This window comes from Cystoisospora suis, assembly GCF_002600585.1.
Source record: "Cystoisospora suis strain Wien I chromosome Unknown contig_655, whole genome shotgun sequence".
Lineage (NCBI taxonomy): Eukaryota > Apicomplexa > Conoidasida > Eucoccidiorida > Sarcocystidae > Cystoisospora > Cystoisospora suis.
This window is the reverse complement of record NW_027153456.1, coordinates 9,152-33,357: the sequence shown is the minus strand read 5'-3', so window position 1 is coordinate 33,357 and position 24,206 is coordinate 9,152. Positions and strand designations below refer to the sequence as shown.

The window sequence follows — 24,206 nt, the reverse complement described above, 5'->3', positions numbered from 1 at the left end:
TTGAGTATAGAACTAAATGATAGTTGTGTACATGTGTAGAAGGGTGTATTCAAACGCGGGCTTTGACTTCGGGGTCGCATGCACAGAAGGAACGCGTCCATAGTGAGGTTGGGAGAGGACTTTGGTTTCCGCATCGTGTGTACAGAGCCCTAGTATTCAGACAAGTCCAGCTGTGGTTTTGTCTGCATTGTATGTACAGAAGGCTTGTTTCGGATCCCGAAGAACCTCTTTGTTTTCATGAGACCGGGTCGCCGGGTGACCGCACACATTTATCCTCCAGCTAAGGAAAAGAGAACTGAACAGTAGTGGTCACTTATTCCGGTGCTCTTTATTAACAGCACTGATTCCCTGGTGTGGTCGTCGTCGTCAACCGCACGACCCCGGTTTTAACGCCGTGTCTTCGCCGGCAGTAGAAAGATATGACGTCTTTGTTTTTGTCTCTTTCCTTTTCTCCTCACCGTGAGGGGGCTCGGGACACTGCGACGAGGAAGAAAGAAGCCAAGAGGCACACCATTTTCACTGCGGAAGGGATACTTCCACGGGAAAGGTACCCCGCTCTTACGTTAGCGGTCTGTCCGTAGTGCTTGTCGGCTTTTTTCTTGTGCGGCGTATGCAGTACAGCAATCTGCCGGGCCGAAACATCGGCTTTCTTATTTGAATTTTACTCATTGGACGCCTCGGAATTTCCTACTACGTGTGATGAAAGAGAGCAGTAATGTCACTGACAGGCTAGCTGCCTTTGGTGAGAGTGACGGGCGATCAAGAGGCTCTTGAAAGAGAATTCACAAAGATTTGCAACCTTGCTTCGTTTCGCACCTGGTGAACTGTAAGCTCTACATCAGACTGGATATTTGAGTAGAGAATCTCAGTAGGCAGGCCTTGTGACATTTTCCGGCACCGGCTGTTGTTTTCCCTAGGTCGCCGAGAAGATAGCATTATCAGCGTACCGCTTTCAGATTATAGTGGGGTACCGGCGTGTCGCAGTGCTGCCGTACTGTGTAGCTGTTGTTGTTTGGACCCTAGTGCGGCCGGGCTGAGCTCCCCTTCCTGGCACGCGGTAGGTAGCTGTCCGCCGCGCATCCCTCCAGCACAAGAAGATGTACATGCAAACCAAGAGGTGACAAATTCAGGACCACCCGGCGTCTCTGGTTGACTTCCAGGCGCTCTGGTCGGCCTCTGTTCTGGGGAGCGCCGGTGGAGGGCCTTCTTTCCTGGCTGCAATTTAATTTTCCTTAAGCAGAAAGCAGTTCCGAGTCGAGTCGGCGGACTCAGAATTGCGCATTCTCTTCAGTTGTTCAGTCCACTGTACACTGTGGAGCTGCTGGCTCTGTCTTGCTCTCCGTCAGTTAGCCTGACAGCGAATACCTTGTCTAGGATTTGACGAAGTCTGGTAGAGAAAGCTGTTCGCTGGTGCCTTCCACGCCAGTTTCAAATCTCGAAGTTGGCGTGCCCCGGATCGACCCCGAGTGACTCGGCAGCGGGAAAGCAATGCCTGCCCCAGCTGAGATTATGCTTCCCCGTTGTACACCCGAGTTGGCGGGGTGACTGCCGCCCCAAATGAACTCGCATCACGTGGCGCGGGAATCTCAACACGAAGATGTCTGCAGTACACCGCGAGGACTCGCCGATCAGGATCGCAGATGCGAAAACCAATGAACAGGCGGGTGAGCCAGTCCGCAAAACCATGGAATTTGGAAATAAGTGTAAGCAAACAGGCAACTACTCAGACCGCCAAAGACTTCCTCTCATCTGGAGTACGTTCGCACAAAATACTTTCCTCCGGCGGTTTGAGGTATCATTTCTTAGGAGTCCAGTGTGGTCACTTACACTCGATCGCTGACGCCCAAGACATACACTGACTTTGTCGTTGTGTCCTGCTCGGCTTTTTTCAAGGCCTCACGTCGCTCTTCCCAGCTCCGGTATATCGTTCCTATGATGACGGGAAGGGCGGAAAGAAAAGGGACTGTAGCAAAGGGTGAAAATGCTCTGGAAAGAAACCGCATCAGCCACAGAAAAACAGCTAACGCTTCAATGCCCCGGATTCCTGGAGGTGCGGCGCGACGCACAGCTTTCCAGAGAGCCTTTCTTTCTTTTCTCCGTTCGTGCGACCTCGCACAGCCCAGGGCGATCTTGCGGTCAGCCTCCTGGACGCGGTGGCGGTGCGCCAAACTCCTCCAGACGGACAGCAAGTAATGGCCAAACCGGGCTGCTCCTATCGCTCCGACAAATGGGGCGGCACGTCTTAGTTCTTCAGCCACAATGACTTCCGGCGTTCGCGGAATGAGGAGCATCAGTACAGACAGAAGAGTCCAAGCAATACCCTGAAAAGCGGCGGGTGCTGCTACGATTTTGTCTACAGCCGGCTTCAACGTCCTCACAGATCTGTACTCCGCCGGCCTGGCTCTTGCGCTATCGGGGGGCGCAGCGTCGCTCGCTACCGGAATCTCCGGTGTCTGTGGAGGAGAAGGTTCCTCGTTTTGCTGGGCAAGCGATCGAAATGTGGCTGCTACCTGCTCGGGGTAGAATGGTGCGTTCCGCGCTAGCTCTGTAGAACGCCCTTCGACCTCATCTGATGCCAGCGTGGGGCACACGCCATGCACTCCTCCTCGCGAAAAGGTACACCAAGCAGCAAGACAACCAAAGAGAAAACACCACTCGCTGCCCCGCTGACAGAAGTGAAAACAACCGGGTGTTCGCTGGCGCTGAACGTGGGCTCGTCTAATCATAGTAGTACAGCTCATCCTGGTCTGTTTACGTCGGCACGCCGATGTATACGTACATGTGCAAACCCTCAAAAAAGACGGCTGAGCTAACTCACACGTCACCGTGGCTGTGTACAGGAGGCGGCGAGCCACGCGGTCCGTAAAACGTTAGGAGTGAAGGGTCGGCATATCTGGAGTCGTTTGCCAACCCAGTCAGCCGAAGGTCAGTCCGAAAAGCCCCGGCACGAACGTGCAGCGACCTCAAGGCCGTTCGACGACACAAGATATGAGCGGGCACCGGCTCAGAAGAGTGGTCGCCGACGGAGCAAAACCAGGGGGCCATGTGCTCTGTGACTGTCACCAGGAGGCAAGCTGGAGTTCCCCCTCGAGCTTTTGCCTATAAACGCGTCACCAACGAGGGATGCCTTCTTGAAGTACACCCGAAGAGACACCAGTCACGAGCGCCCCGCCTGTCCTCAAACGACGCGACTATGAGTTCGAGAGGTCGCGTGTTCGGCAAGACCGCCAGCTAAGACGGCGGGAACCGCTCTCTATAGACGCGGTGCCATCACCCACCACAACACCGCCGGCTGAGATCTCTTGGGGAGTCCGGTCAGAGGAAAAGCACCCCGAGTTCGTCGCATTCGACACACGGAAACCGAGCTGCCATCCATCAGTACCGTCGCAACAGGTTTCCAAATCTGACGAGGGGTGGGGCCGAAGCTGCAATGGCGACTGCCAAAAATAGTTGTAACCTTTCTTTCAGGTGCATTCGTACGTAGGGAAGGAAGTACCTGTTTGGGGCTAACAGGTACCCTTTTTTCGCTACAACATACCTGCACGTGTCAAACACACCTGCACCTGTCACCTGGATGCCTTTACACAACTACTACAAGCAGTCCGATCTGTGTGTGCAGTACAGAACCGTTTTCCTCTCAGCTCGGATGTAAAGCCGTTTAGTTGCGACGCCTTTGGGAACTGCAAATCTTTGCGATAAACGGTAGAAGACTGTCTCGGACCAGGACGCCCCGGAAGCCACTGGTTGCACGGTAAGCGCAGTGCCAACCTTGCACGAGCTCTTTGCCGCTTCTAGAAGACGTCCCCGGCAGCCACGAAATCCTCTGCACCGTCCAAGACGGTTGTTGCTTCGGAACAATCTGTCCGCGATTCTTGACCTGTGCTCACCCGCTATGGGGGGGGGTTCACCCACGTGGACAAGATGGGATACAAACCATCATCACCGCGCAAACTTTCTTAGACGTGCGCTACCTGTGGTGAATGCGCCTGTGAGCGCCAGGCGTTCTGCCACGTGAAACTTCTGTGAACCTTCGTTGACGATCCCACGGGGAGGCACACGTTCCAGCGGACTTCAGCCGGCTTGCTGTCAGGCCATCACCAGAGCACGAATGGAGAGTGCGGCTTTTCTCACATCATTCTCGGACCTTCGGCACGAAGGCCGCCCTCTTCGTTGCAGGTGCCAGAGAGAGGCCGGCATTCCGCTGAGAAGCGTCCGGCGGTCGGTTTCCCGATGTGGGACGCGCGGAGACCAGTGGACCTGCGACGTCCGAACGCGACGTAGAGGCGTGGCGACGGCGTCTCCACTCTGCTGCTTACACTGTCGGCTATACAGTGGACTTCAGCATTGAAGTGCAAAGCGCGTACTCGATCGTCGATTGTGGGATCGAATCGCGCAGTGATGAGGGGAGGCGATGACGATTGGAATGTGTGGTCGATGGTTGTAAGCGTCCCGCAACGAGTCATCCGGTAACGAGGGACGGCAAGCCAGGGGAAGGTCAAGGGCGCGGTGAAGACGGGCTTGTGTGTTTGATGTGCCGCGACAAAGATGTGAAGATGTCGGTGTCACCTGACTCGTCGGTGTCCCTCCGGCTGTCCTTGATCTTACGCAGTGATCGGCGTAGCTGAAGTCGCTCTTCTCGTTCCGAAAGCCAAGAAGTCGGGAGTGTGCGGCGTTCCCGGACAGCTGGTGGATACCCTGTGTTTAGTGGGACTACGCAGAAAGTACAGAGAGCGGGCGTAGAGGGTGATCGCCTGTGGCAGCGCTCGGTCACTGACTTGGCTGTTGGGGTAGGCTGCAGAGGGCGTTGTTTCTGTTTCTTCGTGTATTGTTCCAGAAACTTTTGGAAAATTGTAAACAGGCACCTTGGGCGGAACAGCATGTTTTTCCAGGTGGAGTGCGGCCCGGGAGCGCGATGAACCAGAAAAGGCTGCCGTCCGAAACGGCCCGGTCTTACGTGTCGGGCTCGCCGAAAGAACTTTCTCGTGTGCACTCAGGGGCGGGGATTGTCTGTCAGCTGGTGAGCCTAGCCTGCAAACCAACATGCTGAGTACGACCGCAGTGTTCGGAGGCGCTCCTGTACTTGGGGGAGCGGCAGACGCGGAGTGGGCGACGAATCTCGACTTCTTTCACTACGCGTTTGTCTCGGCGTCTTTACTGGGTGTCGCTCTGGCTTTCTTCAACGACGATGTTAGCCCAGGGTCCGTACGCTGGAGCTGGATCGCTGCAGAATTGCTTCCAGTGTCGTTGTCTTCGAAGACAGCCTTTAGAGACATCGAAACCACCCTCGTGAAGGCGGCCACGCAGGGCTCTGGCGTCGGACGAATGCTTTCTGAGGTTTTGTCTGCTGCCAGAGGCGGTCAGCTTTTTTCTCATATTGACAAATGGAGAAGAAAGTTGAGGCTCGGATACATGCTATACTGGCAAACATTGAAACTCAGGTGCTCAGGCACCAGCCGCCGACAACTGTTCTACCAGGCTGCCAAAGTCATGCTTCACCTGGAGAATAGAAGGCACGAAACCGAAATAGAGTCGTACCTCGACATCAAGCGCTTTATGAAGTCACTTGAGTTGTGGCCCTTCGCATTCGAAGTCAGCGACGTGAAGAACACCTGCATTACCTGCGAAGGCGTAAAGGCGTACCAGATGAGCTCCTACAGCTACTTGGATTTCATTCGCGAGCCACTGGTAGGGTCCGAGTAGTAAACACGTGTAGCGCCAAGGCTCGCGATGTTTGGGTTAGACGAGGGCACGTCAGCGGGGGGTAGATAGGTACTTCTGCAGCGCGCTAATGCATTGTCGACAGCTGTGTCACAAGCCCCTCCGTTGTTTGGCAGGCCATGGGGTTTGGATGTTTACTATCCCCACCCTCGGAGGATATAGTAGACCTGTGTGCACCTCGTGTGACCTCTTTCTGCCGGCCCTGCGAGCAGGTTCAGGAAGCTGCGTTGGCCGCGGGACGAGCGTGGGCTACAGGAAATCATGGAGCTCGCATGCTTGGAGGCAACGCCACGATACTTCGAGATTTGGAACAGGTTGTGGGTCGCTTCTTCGGAAGAAAGGACTCTCTACTGTGTGCCACCGGGTTCCTGGCTACCATGAGCGGTGTTTGTGCCGTAGCGAAAGAAGGGGATTTGCTGCTTGCGGACAGTCGGGTACACGCCAGTTTGCGAGCGGGAATGAAGCTGTCTGGAGCCAGGGAAATGGTGTTTCGCCACAATAACTGGCAGCAGCTGCAACAACTGCTCTCCAGGTACCGCAGTCGATACCGGAATTGCTGGGTAATTGTAGAGTCTGTGTACTCTATGGACGGAGACATCGCGGACTTGCCCACTTTGAAACGTCTTGCAACGCGATACCACTGCAAAATCCTCCTCGATGAAGCCCATGGTCTTGGGGTACTGGGGAAGACAGGGCGTGGACTTGAGGAATACTTCGATATGCCAGGGGCAGCAGATGTCATCGTTGGCACCTTCAGTAAATCAATTGCTGGGGTAGGCGGGTTTATCACGGGCGACCAAGACTTCGTGGAATTTTTAGATTTTCATGCTCTCGGAAGCGTCTTTTCTGCCCCCCTGACAGCTTACTCGGCAGGGGGGGCGATAATGGCTTTTAGGCTAATGCAGGGGGAACAAAGCTGGAGAATTGGTCGGGCTCAGCAGAACGCGAAGTATCTGCGGAAGGCGCTCCGGAGTGGAAACGGGCATTGGCCTGACCATTATCCGGTAGATAGGAAGTTCGAAGTGGAGGGAGTTGAATGCACCACAGTGATACCAGTGGTTTTCCCGAACGATCCCTTGCGGGTATGCTGCATTGGCCGCAGTTTGCTGAAGAAGGGCTGGGTGGTAGGTGCGGCAATCTACCCGGCTTGCCCAATGTCCCGACCGAGAATCCGAATTACCGCTACGGCAGCGTATACGAGGGAGATCATGGATAAATTTGTGCGGGACCTCGTTCACACCACCGTTGAATGCGCTCCGACAGACACCGAGTCCAGGATGCCGCCAGGTCCCCGAGTTGGTATGCAGCCAGCGATAAATGCGAGTCTGGCGGGTAGTTGTGGCTCTCCGAGCTAGAAGACTGGGCCCCAGCTCTTTCGCGTGAAACGCGGGAACAGTTGGCTGACCGTGCGCTAGGTGACGACACGATCCAGCAGGTACGGGTTCTTTCCACATGATGACGCGAGAACCCCTACAGCAGGTGCGGTGGCTGCCGAACAGCGTTTTGTTCAACTAGTGCCGGTAAGGGTACTCCGCCTGAAGTGCCTGGCATTTCAAGGGACCTTTCCGCTTGAGTTTGAGTCACATTTTTGCCGCGGAGCCCTAGGATTTCTGAGACGATGCCTGAGGCGGAAGACCCTGGAGTCATACCAAGGAGCCTCGCAGCCGTTCTTTGCCGAAAGGCCTTGCTCGGGTGCTCCGATGCGAGCAGTGTACAGTCCTGAGTTTTTAAAGTACTCTCGAAAAAGTTGCCGACATTCAGTTTCGTGTCCGGCGGGCGACCCCGGTCCGGCGTCCTTTCCCAGAGTTTCGCACTATAACAAGTCTCGGCGCTGCAGCACCACGCGGCGAGCAAGTGGTTGTTCGCTCGTTCATTGTCATGCGCTGTAGGCAGCGACACTTAACTCGCCAACATTATTAGCCGCCGCCGGCCGGTAGTGTACACCGCCAGTTACGGTGGTGATCATGCGGATATGAGTGTGTGACTCACCACGCGCGTGGAAAAGTGTAACTTCGATATTCTCTAAGTAGAACAACCTCCGAACTTCAGCGAGGGCGTAAACCCCCCGGTTTGTTAATCCCTGGCAGGCCAAGACAAAAACTTACGGAAACCCCTGCAGAACAGAAAAGCCTGGAGAATTTCGTAACGCGCGAAGGGAGACACAACACCATCCATCACCCGTAACGGAGGAAACATCTCTTCGTGGGTCGTATGAAGAAACCGCCGTGAATCAGCAGTGTGACAGGAGTTCTAGCTGAACTTTGAGCCGAAAAAACTTAATTCCAAATGAATAAGCGCCAGGAAGCAACCCCTACTGACTCACTCTCCTACGTTCTGCCTGTCCGATAAGATCTTTCCATCACACCGCCCTACTCCAGCACACCACCCACCACCACCACTAACACACACCCCTTCGAGTTAGAGTAAGACCTCGACGGCCACCAGAAGAAGTCTTTAAACACTGCTACTGTCACCTACCAAGAATGCAGCGAAGCGACAGAACGTAAAAGAAAAGATACGGCACTCCACCACACTTCTTCACCCGGCTCGTCTACCTGGTACGGCAGAACCACGGGCAAGTGGATACACGCGACTCTGGTTGCTTCTCTCGCCTGCTATTCAACGATGAATAGCTTCTGTGGGCCTTCCCCCCTTCAGCACAGTTCATTTCTTTGTTTCCATTTGACCCTCTCTTGTCCTCTTCAGAAAATTTTGAACTTCTATCCCTTTCTTTGATACGACCTTACACACGTACCCTCCTCTTCTCTCCAAAGCCGTGGCAGCTCCTTCACATACTCTGCGGCCGAGACTGAACAATCCATATGGTGTCACCGGAGGCCACGCCCTCAACGTCCTATTGACAGACACACATTATGGGGGACCGCACAGCACAGAAACGGGAGGCCGCTGTAAAGCAAGAAGGATAATAGTTCACTTTACGCGTGTGAAAGATACACTACATGTATATACAGATACATATACAGGTGGATACATAGAGACAGATACCCACAGACAAGCAAATCAAATCGCAAACTACGCACGTGTGTGCATGGAAACATGCGATGTGTTAAGTATGAGAATAGAAGACTCTACATAGTAGTAAAGAGGCAAGGTGGAATAATGCTTGATAATGAAGCTCCTCACACTAACTCGAGGAGACATTCTGTAGTACACACACATGTGAAACCGTGTGTATAGACAGACTGGTAGACTGGGGCTGCTCGAATCATACCATCCATTTCTCGTTAACCACCAAGGTTTGATAGAAACACACACACAGCACACGTACTCAGCTCATCGAGTCAGCCATACAAAGCCAAGACTCGTACAGTTGTATACCAAATAGGAATGATTACAAGCGACAACACGCTTGCATTTGATGATGACGCGTGCAAATACTCCCACGAACAATCAAGACACGCGGGACTACTCAAGAACACACCGTGCCTGATGTGTACATACACCCCATGCGTAAACATACCGACAAGAGAGAGGGTCGGGCCAATCTATACATGTATCTACTAAGACTTCGGCTCTACCCCTTCCCACCGCTGAGACTCTGCCCATGGCCTAAGATATTTTACAAGTGACAACGCCTCCACGTGAAACCCAAACCTCACATCAGACATGGAAGTCCGGCTCATCTTGATACGATCTGGAATGCGGAAAACACTGACTATATCACCCTGAAAGAGGTGTAGCTGTTTCACGTGGTCGTTACCACAGCCACCCTACATCCTACATGCCATGCTACCTCTGAGAACGCATGCGTTTAGTGTAGAGGAGGAACAACATTGTTTCATAGCCCATTCATTCAGATTGTCTTCTGAAAGAAAACGTTTCCTACATCGCGCTTTCTTGCTCCATTTCCATTGCATGCAAAAAAAAGGGATTCAAAAGAATATCCCTATCCTCCTCCCGCCTCGTCTCCCCCTTACCTGAGGTCCTCCAAGCTTCGCTTCAAGTACAACAGACACGTCTGCTAACTTGTGAGCTATATGCACACGATACCCCGTATCTTGTGTTAAGATATCCATGGTATAATCCATCACTTTTGACTTGATGAGATTTGACGGACTTGTAGACGCCACTGCATGCTGTCCTGCTTTCCCGTCTCGGACTGCCTCCATACGTGGACATGCACGCAGGCAAGCAACCATGCACAATCAGAAAGACCGCAAAAATAAAAGGAGAGAGGGAGAGAGACTTGTATATGAATAACAGGGTAATGTCCTTTCGATGCATACAAGAGGAAACGCTCACAGAACATATACTCAGCGGAAGAAAGCGCATCAGAAACGCTCAAGACTCCGTAGCTATATAGCAAGAAGAAGAACAGCTCATCACATGTCTCCTTCCAAGCAGTAAGGAGGAGAAGCATGCAATAAAGACTACCGTATCACCTGTGCATGCAAATGACGACGCTTACTCCGAAAGCCTCACAGAAAGTTATACGAGTCAACCTTCTATCTCGCGCATACCCTTGTCCTTTCTCCCTCAGCTGCTCGATTATCTTGTGTTAAGATATAGAAGAGAGTTGACAGAGATGTTAACGCTTCACATAGAGTAGACATCACTTGCGGAAAATAGAGTCACACGTCTATTATTCATGGTCCATTATGCTTTCCAAACCTATATCTTTTGTCTTATATGCTGCCCAAGAAGAAGAGAATCCATCTAGTCGCTCCTTCCTAGTCACTCTTCGAATTGAGAAGAAAAAGAAACACGAGACTTTGCGTTTTGACACAGAAGAAAACTCACACATGTATCCAAAGAATGTACGATCGATCCCTTAGATACTGTTGTTCTTTGTTTGTAGATCTCTTTCATCTGGAGTTTTCTTCTTCTTATCATCTCGGCAGATATCGATCGACGAGCAAGAAGAATGAAAAGAGGAAGAACTTACGTGTACTGAAGCTTTTACTCCGAGGCATGACAGGGACTAAGGCATTGCTGTAGTTACAGAAGGCTAGCATCGTTAGCTCTCCTGGATCAACAAGAGCCACCATACGCACCATTCAAGAGCAACCACTTACGGGACGTCTCTGTCTTAGAACTGACTTCGAAGGTTAAGTTTAAAAAGAATTTCTATACTCAGGACCGATAAGAGATACACTATATCTACTTCGTCGTCATTCGACAGGAAAAGGCATAACATACACACAGATGGGCGTACTACGTTCAAACACATCACCTGACTATCTTCGATCCATCTACCTAACCGTCACTGGTCTATCGATCCACCAGTAACCTATCGACCAGCCTATGTATCTATCCATCTAGCTATCTATAGTCTTATCTATCCAGTTGATGTGAGTATCAGCGTAGTCCACAGGTGTGGAAAGAAAAGGAGATCCAATACGCATCACCCACTTTGTCATACATGGACTCGGCGAGAGACGTTTCTTCACTATTGGCCTACCTGTCTTTGAGCTATCTGTAGTCTATCTATCTATGTATATATATATGTATCTATATATATATATATATATAGAGAGAGAGAGAGACTGTCAGCCACATCCACCTCATACAACCCGAAGCCGAAACGGCTCAACCATCCATACAGAGATCTCTATATAGTGAAGAAAAACGAAGATAGATACGACGAGAGATAAAAGCAAGCTCATCATCCTGGGGCCTTCCTTCCCTACCCGTAGATTTATTGACAAGCATTCGATGAGGAGAGCCTCGTGTTTGACCTCCTGCAAGAACTTCTCCAAGTCCCGGAGCCATCTCGACATAGAGATGATTAACATCTTGAGTGTCGACAGGATTGACTGTATGAAGGATAAAACTGTATTCAGGGGTGACGAGCTCTTGGATCAATACAGCCATACAGGCTTGATGCTAAGACCAAGACAGAAGAGAAAGAAGATCCCAAAACAGATGATAGACAGACAGGGGAGAAATCTACGGAGCCTTCTTCGTACTGCTCTACGTGGGATACGCCTACACCCTCGTAGATCTGTCATCTAGAGAGGCATGCACAGATGATCTACCTCTTAAGGAGAGGAGAGTCTAGATTCTTCTTCGAACCCTGGTGTATGTCTCTTCAAAGATCCAAAGGAACATCTTACAGTCGTAGACCGAAGTCACCTAGTAAGAGAGACAGAAAGATTAGACCTGTATGTGTGGTTTTTCTTCACGGCTTAATGGAACTTGTAAATCCCTCTTCCACACACTCTTTATACGTGTACCATAGAAGTAACTTCTGAGTTCTTTTCACAAACACGGGGGGTATCGACAAGAGAGGTGAGAAGAAAGAAACAACGGAAAGATACCTACCGACTCTATCAAGTATAACATATATGTATGTATATATAAACACTTAGACCAATTAGCATATTGGTACGATGTATACTTGTGTATCTGAAAGCGATCCTCTGAGCCTATGGATACACATATACATGTATAGATACATATGTAACTGAATATCCAACTATAGGTATCAGGCGAGATGTATACGTTCGTCTATATGTAAAAAGTAAAGAACCACTCAGTGCATTCCTGTAGAGATAGATAGACCAACAGATCGATAGACGTCTGTACAAAGGAAGGAGAAAGAGACATGATTGACATTCGCCTTTCTTTCTTTATTACCTGAGGAATTCCAGCAGCACGACGGGCGAGAATAGCTCTCCTCGAATAGAGAGAAGCCCAGACTGTAACTACAGCTGACTGAAAGGCCACTCCATCCCCTAAAGATACATTTGCTACAGATTCATACAGCCCTGCCGCCGACATTCCTGAGAAAACAACACGAGGAGAGATCCATACACAAGGAAAGAAAAGAGGTTAAACAGATAGATAAATAGATGAAAGACAGATAAATAGATAGATACATGAAAGATAGAAAGGTAGATAGATAGAAGAAACACAGATAGGTAGGTACATAGATGAAAGACACATAGGCAGATAGGCAGATAGAGAGATGAAGACAGATAGGCAGATAGATAGACCCCAAAGATAGATCCAGTACAGCCTCCTCCCCCTTCATTGTATCTCTTTTGCTTGCATCTCTGAAAGAAGAAGGACTGAAGAACAGCCAAGGTTTTCGCTTTAGTACTATCCACACTTCTCGCTCTCTCTCTGCAGACTGCTGTTTGCTCGCGATCCTTCACAGATCAAGCAAAGTGTCTACGATACATGCATGGAAGGTTCTTCACTATGACGAACTATCCCTGCCAACATACACCGAAGAAAGAGTTGACCTTCCGTTCTTTGTTTCGTGCCTTCTTTGCGTGCTTCTCTTAACACATACATATACACCTTCAACAGGAACACGCCGCTAGAAAAGAAAGAAAGAAAGAAACAGACACCACGAGAGACCGAAACCTCTGAACGGATTGCTCGGGGTTGACCACATACATCCACTTCCATCATACACAGATCATAGAGAAGAAAAGAATAATGTTCGGTTTCTATTGTCTGCCTTTCTTTCTCTTTCTTCTTACCCTCTAAGTCTTCCACATTAGCCGAAGAGCGGACAACAAGACGAGAGCGCAGCCCCCCGAAAAGATCTACGACAGGCGTAAGAAGTTCTTCTGGTAAGACAAGGTTCAGAATTAATTCCTGCATCTGAGATGTAGCTTCATCGAGCTCCGGCCCCTATGAAAATCACAATACAGACAACTCTGTCTCACCCTGGAGACACTTAGCTATGCGTGAATCTATCTGCATATGCATACATGGAAACACATGTGTACATAAATAAAGAACGTGAATTCATAAAGTGTTTCGTATGATCTATCTATCTATCTAACTAACTAATCTATCTAATCTATCTATCTAGCTATCTATCTATCTACGCCTAGCACCTTGTGTTATTTATATATGTCGATCTCGTGACCAATGTGAACACCAGGCATTCACAGGTCTGTCTAGAGACAGACAGACTAGCGGTGACGGATGAAAGGGCTTGACTCGGGTCCCCTGTATTTGAGAAGGAAGAAGAAGAAGACTAGTTGCGCATCATGCACTCTCTATGGCAATTTGCCTCCTCTGTATGGTCCGCTTCTCTCAGTTCTTCTCTGTCTCCCTAAACCCTATACATAGATTTCATACAGACATATTTAAACACAGCCACCTACGTTGAGTAGAGACAGAGAGGCTAAAGATAGATAAATAGATAGATGAATACATGTAGCTCGTGCAAGATAGATAACCACCTAGAGGACCATGGATAGATAAAGGGCAGAGACAAAACTCCATGAACAGACACAGTAGATACCCGCTATATATCTCCATTATGTGCATGCATCGATTTCTGTTCTGTCCGCTGTTGTAAGCAGATGAAAGAAGAGGCAAGAATGTGGGCGTTTAATACTCGTGTCTCATCATAACTTACAGGAGAAGCTTTTTCCATGGTTTCGATAAGTTTTTGGAATTCTTCTGTTTGATTCTGATTCTCTATCAGCCACTCCATCGTCCCGAATCGATAAGCCAGGCATCTACCAACAAGACAGTCACAGACAAATTCAAACATACAGCTTCATACAGACGACGTCTTCATACATACATACATACCCGTCCATACGCACACACATACATGCCCCTTCATACACATTTCCATACTATGCGCTACAAGCGAAATCTACTATATATATATATTTAAATATGCGTACACATACAAACATCCATGTTCATACACTCTTGCCTTCTCCCGTTACCCTGGTACGCAAGCGAAGAGATTCCTTGTCTTTCGTCAACAAGAGAGACATTCCCAAGTCTCCAGGTGATAGGTAAGAGAAGATACAGAGTCATACATCAGAAAAACTCTCCAGATACCTTCCTGTCGACGTAGATACGGCGTTGATCACTTCGAACGACCTTACCACGCAATCCAAGAAGACGGGTCGCCTCTATATACAGTCATATGGTATTATGACTACGCAACACAGATACAGAGATATCTGTATCGTTGTGTATAGACATATATCGACGTGTATAGACATAGATCGATGTGTATAGACATATATCCATGTGTATAGACATATATCGATGTGTATAGACGTATATTTTTTTGTGTGTGGCTATAGTCACCTGGCAGCTTGGAAAACTGGGGGAGGAGATGTGGAGTGGTGATTTGCATGCATGCCATCGACAAAGGAAGAAGGCGAAGAAGAAGGAGAGAAATCGGCCCCTCCGCCTGATTCTTCACAGAGAATTCGAAGCATAGCGCATGTAGATGCCTTAGCGCCACAGTCTTCGACCCTCATATCGTGAATATGAAGAGGTGAGGGGGGAGATGAAGAATCTTGAAGGAGAGAAGAAGAAATAACAGAAGAAAAAGGATAGTTCGGACTACTCACTCCTCCGTCAGAAGAAGAAAAGCTGCAGAAACCGAAAACACACCAGGAAAAAGAAACAACTGAGATCATAGGCACTAATTCGAAAAGATCTAGATACATACATTGATTGATAGATTAAAGCCAGATGATAGACTAAGGATACGCAGACGGAAGAAAGACGGATATATATATATATATGTACACACTCTCAACCATGCATCGATAGCGACGAGAGAGAGAAATGTGCCTAAGTGAAACAGCATCTCCTACACGGATGGTCTTACGCAGCTCTCTCTATATATAGAGAGAGGCCAGGAATGCATAGACTCATTTCCACACATACATCCTGATATTCCATGGATAGCTGATATTCAGATGAAGAAAGACTTCCTTTCTATAGCTAAAGACCAAGTGGTCGCACACTTATACCCAGCCACCCTAAAGCTTCAACCCAGCACAAATGTGTATACATATATATACACGTATACACGGACACATGTATAGAAGTTCCTAGTGAATGTATGTCTACGATAGACAGACAGACAACGCAAGGCCCCCCCCATCCACCGAAAGGAGGAATCAATGAAGAAAGCGGGAAGATCAGTTCCATGCAACTTGCCACAGAACAAGAAAAGACGAGTGCCTCGTTCAGACTCACACCAACTCTATATCCGCGCTGTCTTCTTTAGAGGTGAAATCTAGACCTAGACAGACCCAAGAGAGAGTTTGTTATCTATGCCTCGCCAGAATACACTAAGAGACTTCACCCCTACGATACATCTAGATGATACATCTCGAAGATGATAGCACAGTGTTCTCTATCTCTAGATGACTCCAGAAGATTGCAATCCCTTAAGAAAGAGGAAGTCCAGATCTCTCTCTCCCGCATCTTCTTCCATGGATGTATAAAACCATCTTCTTCTGTAGATAGATACATAGATAGATAGAGAGAGAGAGCTCTTTTGTGGGTATAGAATACCTTGATGGATCTTTCATCTTCATAGACGCGACCATCTCATCTGACCTCCCCGAAAATCCTGCTCCTCTACCTGCTCCCCTTCCCCCTGTCATGTTCTGGGAAGTCTTTCTCTGTCTCTGCAATTCTAAAGCATCAGAAGCTTTCTGTCCCTCAAGAACCTCAAACGTAACTGAATGAGAATTCGCCGAAAGCGAAAGAACCTTTCCTTGTGCAGCGACAAAAGGCTCAAAGGCTCCAGGCTCTTGGCATGCAACGAAAGGCCCGCCTCTCTGCCGTGCACGCACGCCTAAGAGAGCGAGAGGAACCACAGATAGAAAAAAGACATTCTGTGAGAAAGACAGCGAGTGAGGGAATAGCAGCACATGTGAAGAGCGAGCGAGTATGAAATGCTGAAATCGTGGTAAAGTCAGAAAAGCTTGCATACACACACATACATAGAGATACCTACTTATCTCTACATAGACGAAAAGGGCGACTGATGTATCTGGAGAGACAACCGCGCCTTCCTAGTACACCCCACCACCCGTAAAGCTGCAAATCCTCAGTACATGTATACATGCATGTACTGAGAGATATACAGAAATGAAGTCCTGTCTTTCTAGACAAAAATACTGTGTCTTTCTTGGAGAGATACACACCGCAAAGGAAAGAACAAACCTCTACGCTGTAGAGGAGTCATGGAGTAAATTACATGCGCTATGACATCGCTTCTATGTCGACACATATCTAACTAACTATTCCATCTGCCTATCTATCTCTCTACCTTTGATCTATTTATTCATCTAACTTTAGTCTTCGCATATGCGTAATGTACGGGTACGTGTGTGTGCACTGGAGCTACAAAGCGGAGAGAACATAGGACGGACAACTCCTCGCTCTGAGTATGCATGTATGTATATATATATATATACATATATGCACATATATACATATATACTTTAGACACCTCTACACGGATACTATGGTAGCGGCCCACGTACCCAACGTGTGGATCACCGAGAAGCAGCAGTCCGCCACCCCGGATGTTCCGGGATGAATGTACGCAATCAAAAGATGACACCTGTCTCTGTCTCTACCTCTCTCTTTTCTTTCTGTTCTATCGTGTCTCTGATGCGCCGTCCTGCCTTCTTTCTCGGCCGTTCTTGCATCTCCGCTTACCTAGGTGACTTAATATAGGCAAGTCATGACCTACAACAATCCCTACAACCTTTCCATGAGGCCCGTCAAGCCCAGCCACCTCTTCATCTCCTGTCGCACATCTAGCAGCGAGAATGATAGCCGGGGCGGCATTATCTTCTTCATTGATATCGCTCACGTTTCTGTTCTTCTTCTTCTCGGTCTTGTTGGTGTCCTTATTTCCATCTTCTCCTGTCTTCTTTCTCTCTTCTGAAGTATCTCCATTGAGGGCATTTAGGTGATGAGAATAGAAGGCTTCTCCTCTCTCATTCGCTATATTGGATGGATTCAAGCGAATACACTGCAAGACTCCTTCCTCTAGAGTATCGTAAAGTCGCACTTCGCCTACGGCTTCTCCACAAACAAGTGCGTCATATGGCTGGAGCTCTAAGATAGATCGCACGCGTCGCAGGAGATCTCCGCATAACTTTGATATCTATGAAGGACAAGAAGACAAAAGAAAAGAAAAAGAGGACAAAAGTACAAACAGAGATGAGGGGACACTTGAATCCAGATCATGAGGTGTACATACACCGGAGAAAAATAACACGAAGTCCGGGTTTCCTCGAGCAACAAGACGACGACTACGATAGAGAAAGATCATGAACCTGTCTTAGTGAGTTGAGCTACACAGCAGAGTGGCGATGCATCTAGGGAGAACATCAACACCTAGACTCATTCGCATGCATCAGACCGGCGACATTCCACATCTCTCCTCGCTGTCTCTTTCCGAAAGAACAACGACAAAAGAAAGAAAGAACGAACGAACGGAAGAAAGAAAGAAGGAAAGAAAGAAAAAGACACCATACACACACACCCATATGAATTGCTCTAGGTGCAGTCACTACGTAGCGTGACCTCCCCGATGTAAGCATTTAAAAGCTTTACACTATCATCTCTCTCCCAAGTCGTCTGACAGGTCTACGGCTGTATCGAAGTTATCTACTGAGCTGCCTTCAACATATCGATCAGTGTACCTCTCGCTTAGCTACCTATCTATCTATCTATCTGCCTCTTCACCCAGCATAGATGAGAAGAGACAACGGAAAACCGATTCCCTTTAAACTACCCCTTCAAGATTAGAGAGACAAATGACTCGAAAAGGACAGATGCGGGAGCTGATAATGAGGATGAACACCTCGAGACATGCACATTTATCCGTACACGGAATATCCATCAAATTATGAAAGAGAAAGACACCAAAGATGTATACAAAGAGAGAGCGAAGGAGGAAAATAGACATATGCACATCTGTAAAGATATATGGATTGATATATGCATCTGTACAGATATCTGGATTGATATATGCATCTATACGCATATATGGATTGATATATGCATCTGTACGGATATATGGATTGATATATGCATCTATACAGATATATGGATTGATATATGCATCTATACGGATATATGGATTGATATATGCATCTGTACAGATATATGGATTGATATATGCATCTATACGCATATATGGATTGATATATGCATCTATACGGGTAGACAGGAGAGTGTGTGAGGTTGAGCAGAAACTGACCTGAAAGACTACGCTACTGCGGATGGTGGCCTCAGAGAAAACCCGGACCGCATGTTCAGGAAGTTTCAACTCATTTCCAAGAGCTAAAGCTCGCCCCGAATATAAGACGATCTGAAGATCTGTGAAGTCTTCGCAGAGACGTCTGCAGCGTTCAAGGGTGGCTTTAAGCATTAGCCAGTCTTCATTCATTTGGCTCGCCCGTCGTGTATGGGCAGAAAGTTCCTGAAATACAACATGCACGTGAACCTCCGACAGAAGCTACATGTGTACATACATCCACAGATACGTAAGATTTATACCTAGACACTCGAGAAGACTCGCACTGTACAGACACCTGGTTGGGGCATACAGGACAACCTACACATAGTACCGAAGGCTCCCCTCACGTGGAACTATGTACACAGCTAGAAACGAAAAGAGCCACATAGTCTAGTGTATGTATATGAGACGCGTCCAGGGAATGTTGTGAGTTGGCACATGTGTAGGGATGTATGTATACATTGATAGAAAGACAGACACACAAAAGACCCAGAGTGGCAATGAGATTTCTTTCTATCTCCCCGGGAAGTCTACCTGCGAAGATCTATATGTAGCTATCTACGGAATTCCTACGCACGAAAATGATATAAGGATAAAAAGACACAACTGTGTGAGAGGGGATTCGAGGTGTACGACACAGACGAGAAGACATCTGTTAACACATGGACTGGGGTGTACGAGTCTTCATGCCAACTATCGGAGATCAATCCATCCTTCTCAAATGGACCCAAAGGACAAGACTAAGGAAGAAAGAAAGAAAGAAAGACTTACACTTCCAAGGGCTCGGCATTCATCTCGCCTAATCCCAGATATCTTCACATCATGAACTGCCAGACATAAGGCCTGTACAGAAGATAAGAAAGATAGAAAGAAAGAAGGGAAGAAAGAAGAGAAGAAGCAACATGAAGACGGAAAAAACCCGTACTGATTCACCGAACTAAAGTCGGAGAGATGACAAGCGTCCCAGGAGACTCTTTCCCCTCTCATGGATGTAGACCCACCCTAATATTATACACAGACACACACCTCAGTCACTGATGGGGAGGTTACACACACCCACATCATATATAGACACATATATACATAGACATATGTATGTATATATGATTGGCTATGTAGATGATGGAGGAGGATTCCTCCTGTCGATCCAGATGCAAGAACAGAATGGACAGAACCAACCGAAAGAAGATCCTCAGATCGCATATCAGAAAGCACATCCAATTCCATACTCATACAAGCGCCTATTCATCCATCCATCCACATATACCAGACATGCATACACACATATATAGACATGCATACATATACATCATACATACCCACGCATACATATACATGCATACATATATGTATACATACATAATAGATACATACCTCGATCGCCTCTGGCCACCTTCCGTCATCAGGATCATCTTGAAGTAAATTCTCTACGCGACTTAGAAGAAGGAAAGCGACATCCTCCAGAAGAATCTCAGCTAATCGCCTTGAAAAGAAAGAAAGCGAAAGAAAAGACACAAAACCAAGAAAGACCAAAGAAAAGGGACGCATTTCATCCTCCCGTTTTCGGTTTGAGAGATCAATCGATCTCACAAGAAGACCTCATGCACGCATGCAGGCATACATACATCATTCTTTTTCTTTCTCTGCTCTCTAATTCTCATTATCATAGAGGAAGTGAGTGGCTGGGTCTCTTCTTAGTCACTTCTGTAGAAAGAAAAGAAAGACAAGAGGAAGAGAGACTGACCTTCTCATATTCTTTGTTGTTATTCAGACATGATCAAAGACATAGAGAGTGCTTCTTCACACTTTCTCTCAAGCTCTCACAAAAGCTAGGGGGGGTAGATACCAATTTAGAGAAACCAGAAAGATGACATAACTAGCCAGCAAAAAAGAGAAGAAGAGAAAAGAAAAGAAAGAACGAAGCGTCACGTAGTAAGAGAGACAAGAGGGTAGGTTCCCGTGTGCTATTCTTCATGATCTTCGCTGTAGAAGCCTTGACAGGAACTTCTCTAAGCAAGCATGTATAGACACACCCCTATATACATGTAGATAGATATACATAAAGACCTGAGTTCTCTTGTGTAGGTACCACCACATCATCCGTATGACGTGCACCCCGTCTATTGACTCATCTGCGTAGCACCCTTACGAACTCCACACACATATAGGCATCTATAGATAGATAGAAATACGGCCTCTATACTCCTTCCTTGAGACATATGCACCTATACGTAGCCATCATCATCGCGTATCGATACATCTACCGCCATGTATGACTGTGCACTGACGGAACGAAAGACGCCTGAATGAATGTTGTACACTATCAATCTATCGACACAGATACATAGATAGATTGATCGATAGATAGCTAGTTGTTCTCTTGTCAACCAGCCATCAAAAGCATCGATACGAAAAAAAAGATCAAGAAGCATCAACATGAATCTCCTCTAGATCTCTCTAGAAATGACCCTTTCTCTTGTTCTTTCTCCTGAGTTTCTTTGAGAAGTGGGCTCTCCCTCTATACGCCCCCACATAGAAAGCTGCATAGCATTCTCTTTGCTTACAGATCTTGTATCTGATGAAGATCTTGACCTCGATACGTAGAAGATGAAGAAATCAAGCCGCTATCTTTCAATTGACATGTCAGAGAGATACGAAGCTCTAAGCAGACACTTAAAGCCACTAAAAGCTTCGTGAGGCTCGCGGTCGAATCATCACACCGCGCCTTCGATTCCAAGAAACGACTGAAATAACAAAGAAAGGAAAGAAAGAAAAAGAAAAGTTCTATGTGGGTATAACGGAAAGAAAGAAGCTTTGTATGAGGGTCTAAAGGTACAAGATCAGAGATAGAGATAGATAGATAGACAGGTAGATGAATATAGATGAGAGAAAAGAGGTTTGAACGTTATGAAGAGAGTGGGGTGAAGATGCGGGGAGAAGTAAGTATAAGAGAACCTTATACAGTGGTTGAAGCTTCTCCATACATACGTGTATCTAATCGTTCATGCGTGGTAAGTACATATATATATATATACATATATGTTACATTCTTACCATCCACCGCGACAAGGGAGAGATAGAACTCGGGAGAAATCGCCACACGATGAGGACGCCTATACAAGAAACAGCGAGTCTTATAAGCACCCCTCTCCTATACAATAGAACAAGAGATGAAAACCTGTAAGAGAGATAGAGAAATACAAACACTCTTTTCTGCTATCTTTCTCGTATTTACGACAAGGCCTGCTGCCTTACACACTCCCCCTGACGTCATGAAAACTTTTCTTACGAGTATCAGCATAGACACCATCACAACTGCACCTTGCTCATGTATTCATATACATACATATATATATATAGGATAGATGTAGGAGAGATGAAGAGTATCTGCCTCTTCTTCGCGTGAGATGCCTTCTCTATCTATCTCTAGGATGATCGACATGAGGCTATCACTCATGTCGAGCCAGATTCATTAACACACCACCCGTACAAGCCACGAGAAACTCTCTTGACACGATAGATTGACATACAGCCGAACTCGCTTGTAAGGCCTCTTCTAACAGGTCTATAACGAGAGAAAGAGGCTGTACGACGCAAGACAAGGAGAAGGAAATCTAGACAGATCTCAGGACGTGAAAGAGAAGAAGAAGCGATGTAGATAGATTAGAGATCGATTCAAGATAGATAGATAGATGGATGGAGAGCAAGGGGGAAGAGAAAGAGAAAGACGAATGAAGAGATGGAGGTGAGTCAGTGTTCTTACTCAATAAGCTCTGCAACCCGTGGATTTGATTGATATCGTAATTCCCTTAATCTCTGTTCAAGATCTGTCGCATTGAAAAATCTCTTCAACTCCTGACCACATCCATCAATATCATCAAGCCACGGCCAGGCACATACAACAATCGTCTCCCTCCATGTCTCTCTCTCTACATATATATACATATATATATATATACCATCCGTGGCTACATGAATGCATACACATACACAGATATATATGTTTCACATGCATATATATACATTTATATACATAACCTAATAAGTACAGAGGAGCTAAACGACGATGAGGAGCGTAGAGATGTATGATATTGCCTTCTAGAGAAAGAAGTGTAAATAGGGTGACTAAGGAGTCATCTCGACAGAGGTCGTCGCAAGAAGAAAACATGATGGCTGATATATTGCTGAAATAGAAAATCCATAGAACGACAAGAACAAATGAGGTGGAGTCTTATCATCCTGTCGCCAAGCTACTCTAGTCTTCAACGCACATGAGAATTAGTACAGGATGGTGACAAGCTGTATATACAGCCCGAAGAAATCGAGACCGTCACAGTGACCAGATACATATGACGCGTGTTTCTTCGACAATCTCTTTATCGAAACAGAGCCGCGATGAATATCTGTAAGATCATCTACCTATTTGCAAGTCCTCGTCTTCTTAGTATGACCCCCTGCTTCATAAATCATCATGAAGATAGATAGACAGATCTAAGGTAGACAGGCCAAAGGTAGATAGACAGATCAAAGAGATATCAAAGATAGATAGATAGATGCAGATTTGTGATGGAGAGGAAAAAGGGCATCTTGTATCCTTCCTTACATCATAGAATCTTTCAAACTCGAGAATGAAGTCATGAGAGTATGCCCCTGGATTGCTATTAAATCGATGAAGTAGTCTCTCGGCAGTCTCGAGATCTTCCGGCCCTGCACATCGATGTAGCTTGTTCTGTAGAGAGTGCTTGATCTCCTGCAAAGAACAGCAGTTTTTCGCCATCCAGGCAAACAGAAAGAAAAGAAGAAAGAGAGAGAGAGAGGCATGACTTCTGGAGCTCTTCTCCATCTGAAACTACTACTTTTGACCCCAATAAGAAATACACACAATACACAGAAGACTCTCTCAGAGCACCTTCTCAAGAACTTCATACCACGCGCGTCTAACCATCCCTCCCTGGCATCTGCAGGAAGTAGGCAGCAGCAGGTTGCTAGGCTGGTAGACAGATACACAGTAGAAAGATAGATCTACCTCTGTTTGTCTCTCTTTCTATATATATACACAGATATAAATATCTGTGTATATATATAGAAAGTATGTGTGTGTATACATAGAGAGACCCTAGCATACTATTATAATTGAGTAGAGAAAGACAGTAAGTGTCTCCATGTCTCCCGATGTATTATTGAGTCTCGGCGATCCTTGAGCACTCCGTCTTGCTCCTTTCTGCCTTCTGTCCTCTCTTCTCTCTCGTTTTCATTTTCTTACTTTCTTTCTTTTTCTTACGTTTTTGAGTTCCATAGGAATGTCATTTCGATGTGCGATGTCTCTAATACGTGTCAGAGGTTGGGCAGCAGTGAAGGCAGCACTGAAAGACGGAAGAGACGGGGCGATAAAGCGTGCTAAAATTCTTATCGCATCTGCCTGGAGACAGAGAAAATCATGACGGGACAGAAAGAAAGAGATGAGAAA

General features: G+C 47.1%; 3 protein-coding genes across 3 annotated transcripts in view; 2 read left to right on the top strand and 1 right to left on the bottom strand.

The window, feature by feature from the left end:
• Nucleotides 1–1,664, top strand: part of CSUI_001622 (uncharacterized protein) — a 2,424-nt gene extending 760 nt beyond the window's left edge. The window contains exon 2 of the mRNA XM_068061827.1: nucleotides 200–1,664. The gene's annotated coding sequence lies outside the window, so the exon portion shown is untranslated. The remainder of the gene's footprint in view (nucleotides 1–199) is intronic.
• A 470-nt stretch (nucleotides 1,665–2,134) lies between these two features.
• CSUI_001621 (8-amino-7-oxononanoate synthase) lies at nucleotides 2,135–7,689 on the top strand. Its single transcript, XM_068061826.1, has 2 exons — nucleotides 2,135–5,685; nucleotides 5,931–7,689. Exons 1-2 carry the CDS (start codon nucleotides 5,041–5,043, stop codon nucleotides 7,071–7,073), a joined length of 1,788 nt encoding a protein of 595 aa, XP_067926199.1. The 5' UTR covers nucleotides 2,135–5,040; the 3' UTR covers nucleotides 7,074–7,689.
• A 224-nt stretch (nucleotides 7,690–7,913) lies between these two features.
• CSUI_001620 (pyruvate phosphate pep pyruvate binding domain-containing protein) lies at nucleotides 7,914–24,164 on the bottom strand. The gene is made up of 17 exons (XM_068061825.1): nucleotides 24,021–24,164; nucleotides 23,343–23,489; nucleotides 22,503–22,594; nucleotides 21,304–21,483; nucleotides 20,114–20,222; nucleotides 19,511–19,582; nucleotides 18,701–18,922; nucleotides 17,146–17,599; nucleotides 15,988–16,273; nucleotides 14,761–15,051; nucleotides 14,066–14,168; nucleotides 13,173–13,326; nucleotides 12,319–12,464; nucleotides 11,370–11,565; nucleotides 10,625–10,705; nucleotides 9,657–9,838; nucleotides 7,914–8,572 (listed from the first exon to the last, which is right to left on the bottom strand). The coding sequence occupies exons 1-17, from the start codon at nucleotides 24,033–24,035 to the stop codon at nucleotides 8,507–8,509; spliced, it is 2,796 nt and encodes a 931-aa protein (XP_067926198.1). The 5' UTR covers nucleotides 24,036–24,164; the 3' UTR covers nucleotides 7,914–8,506.
• Nucleotides 24,165–24,206: the final 42 nt, after the last annotated feature.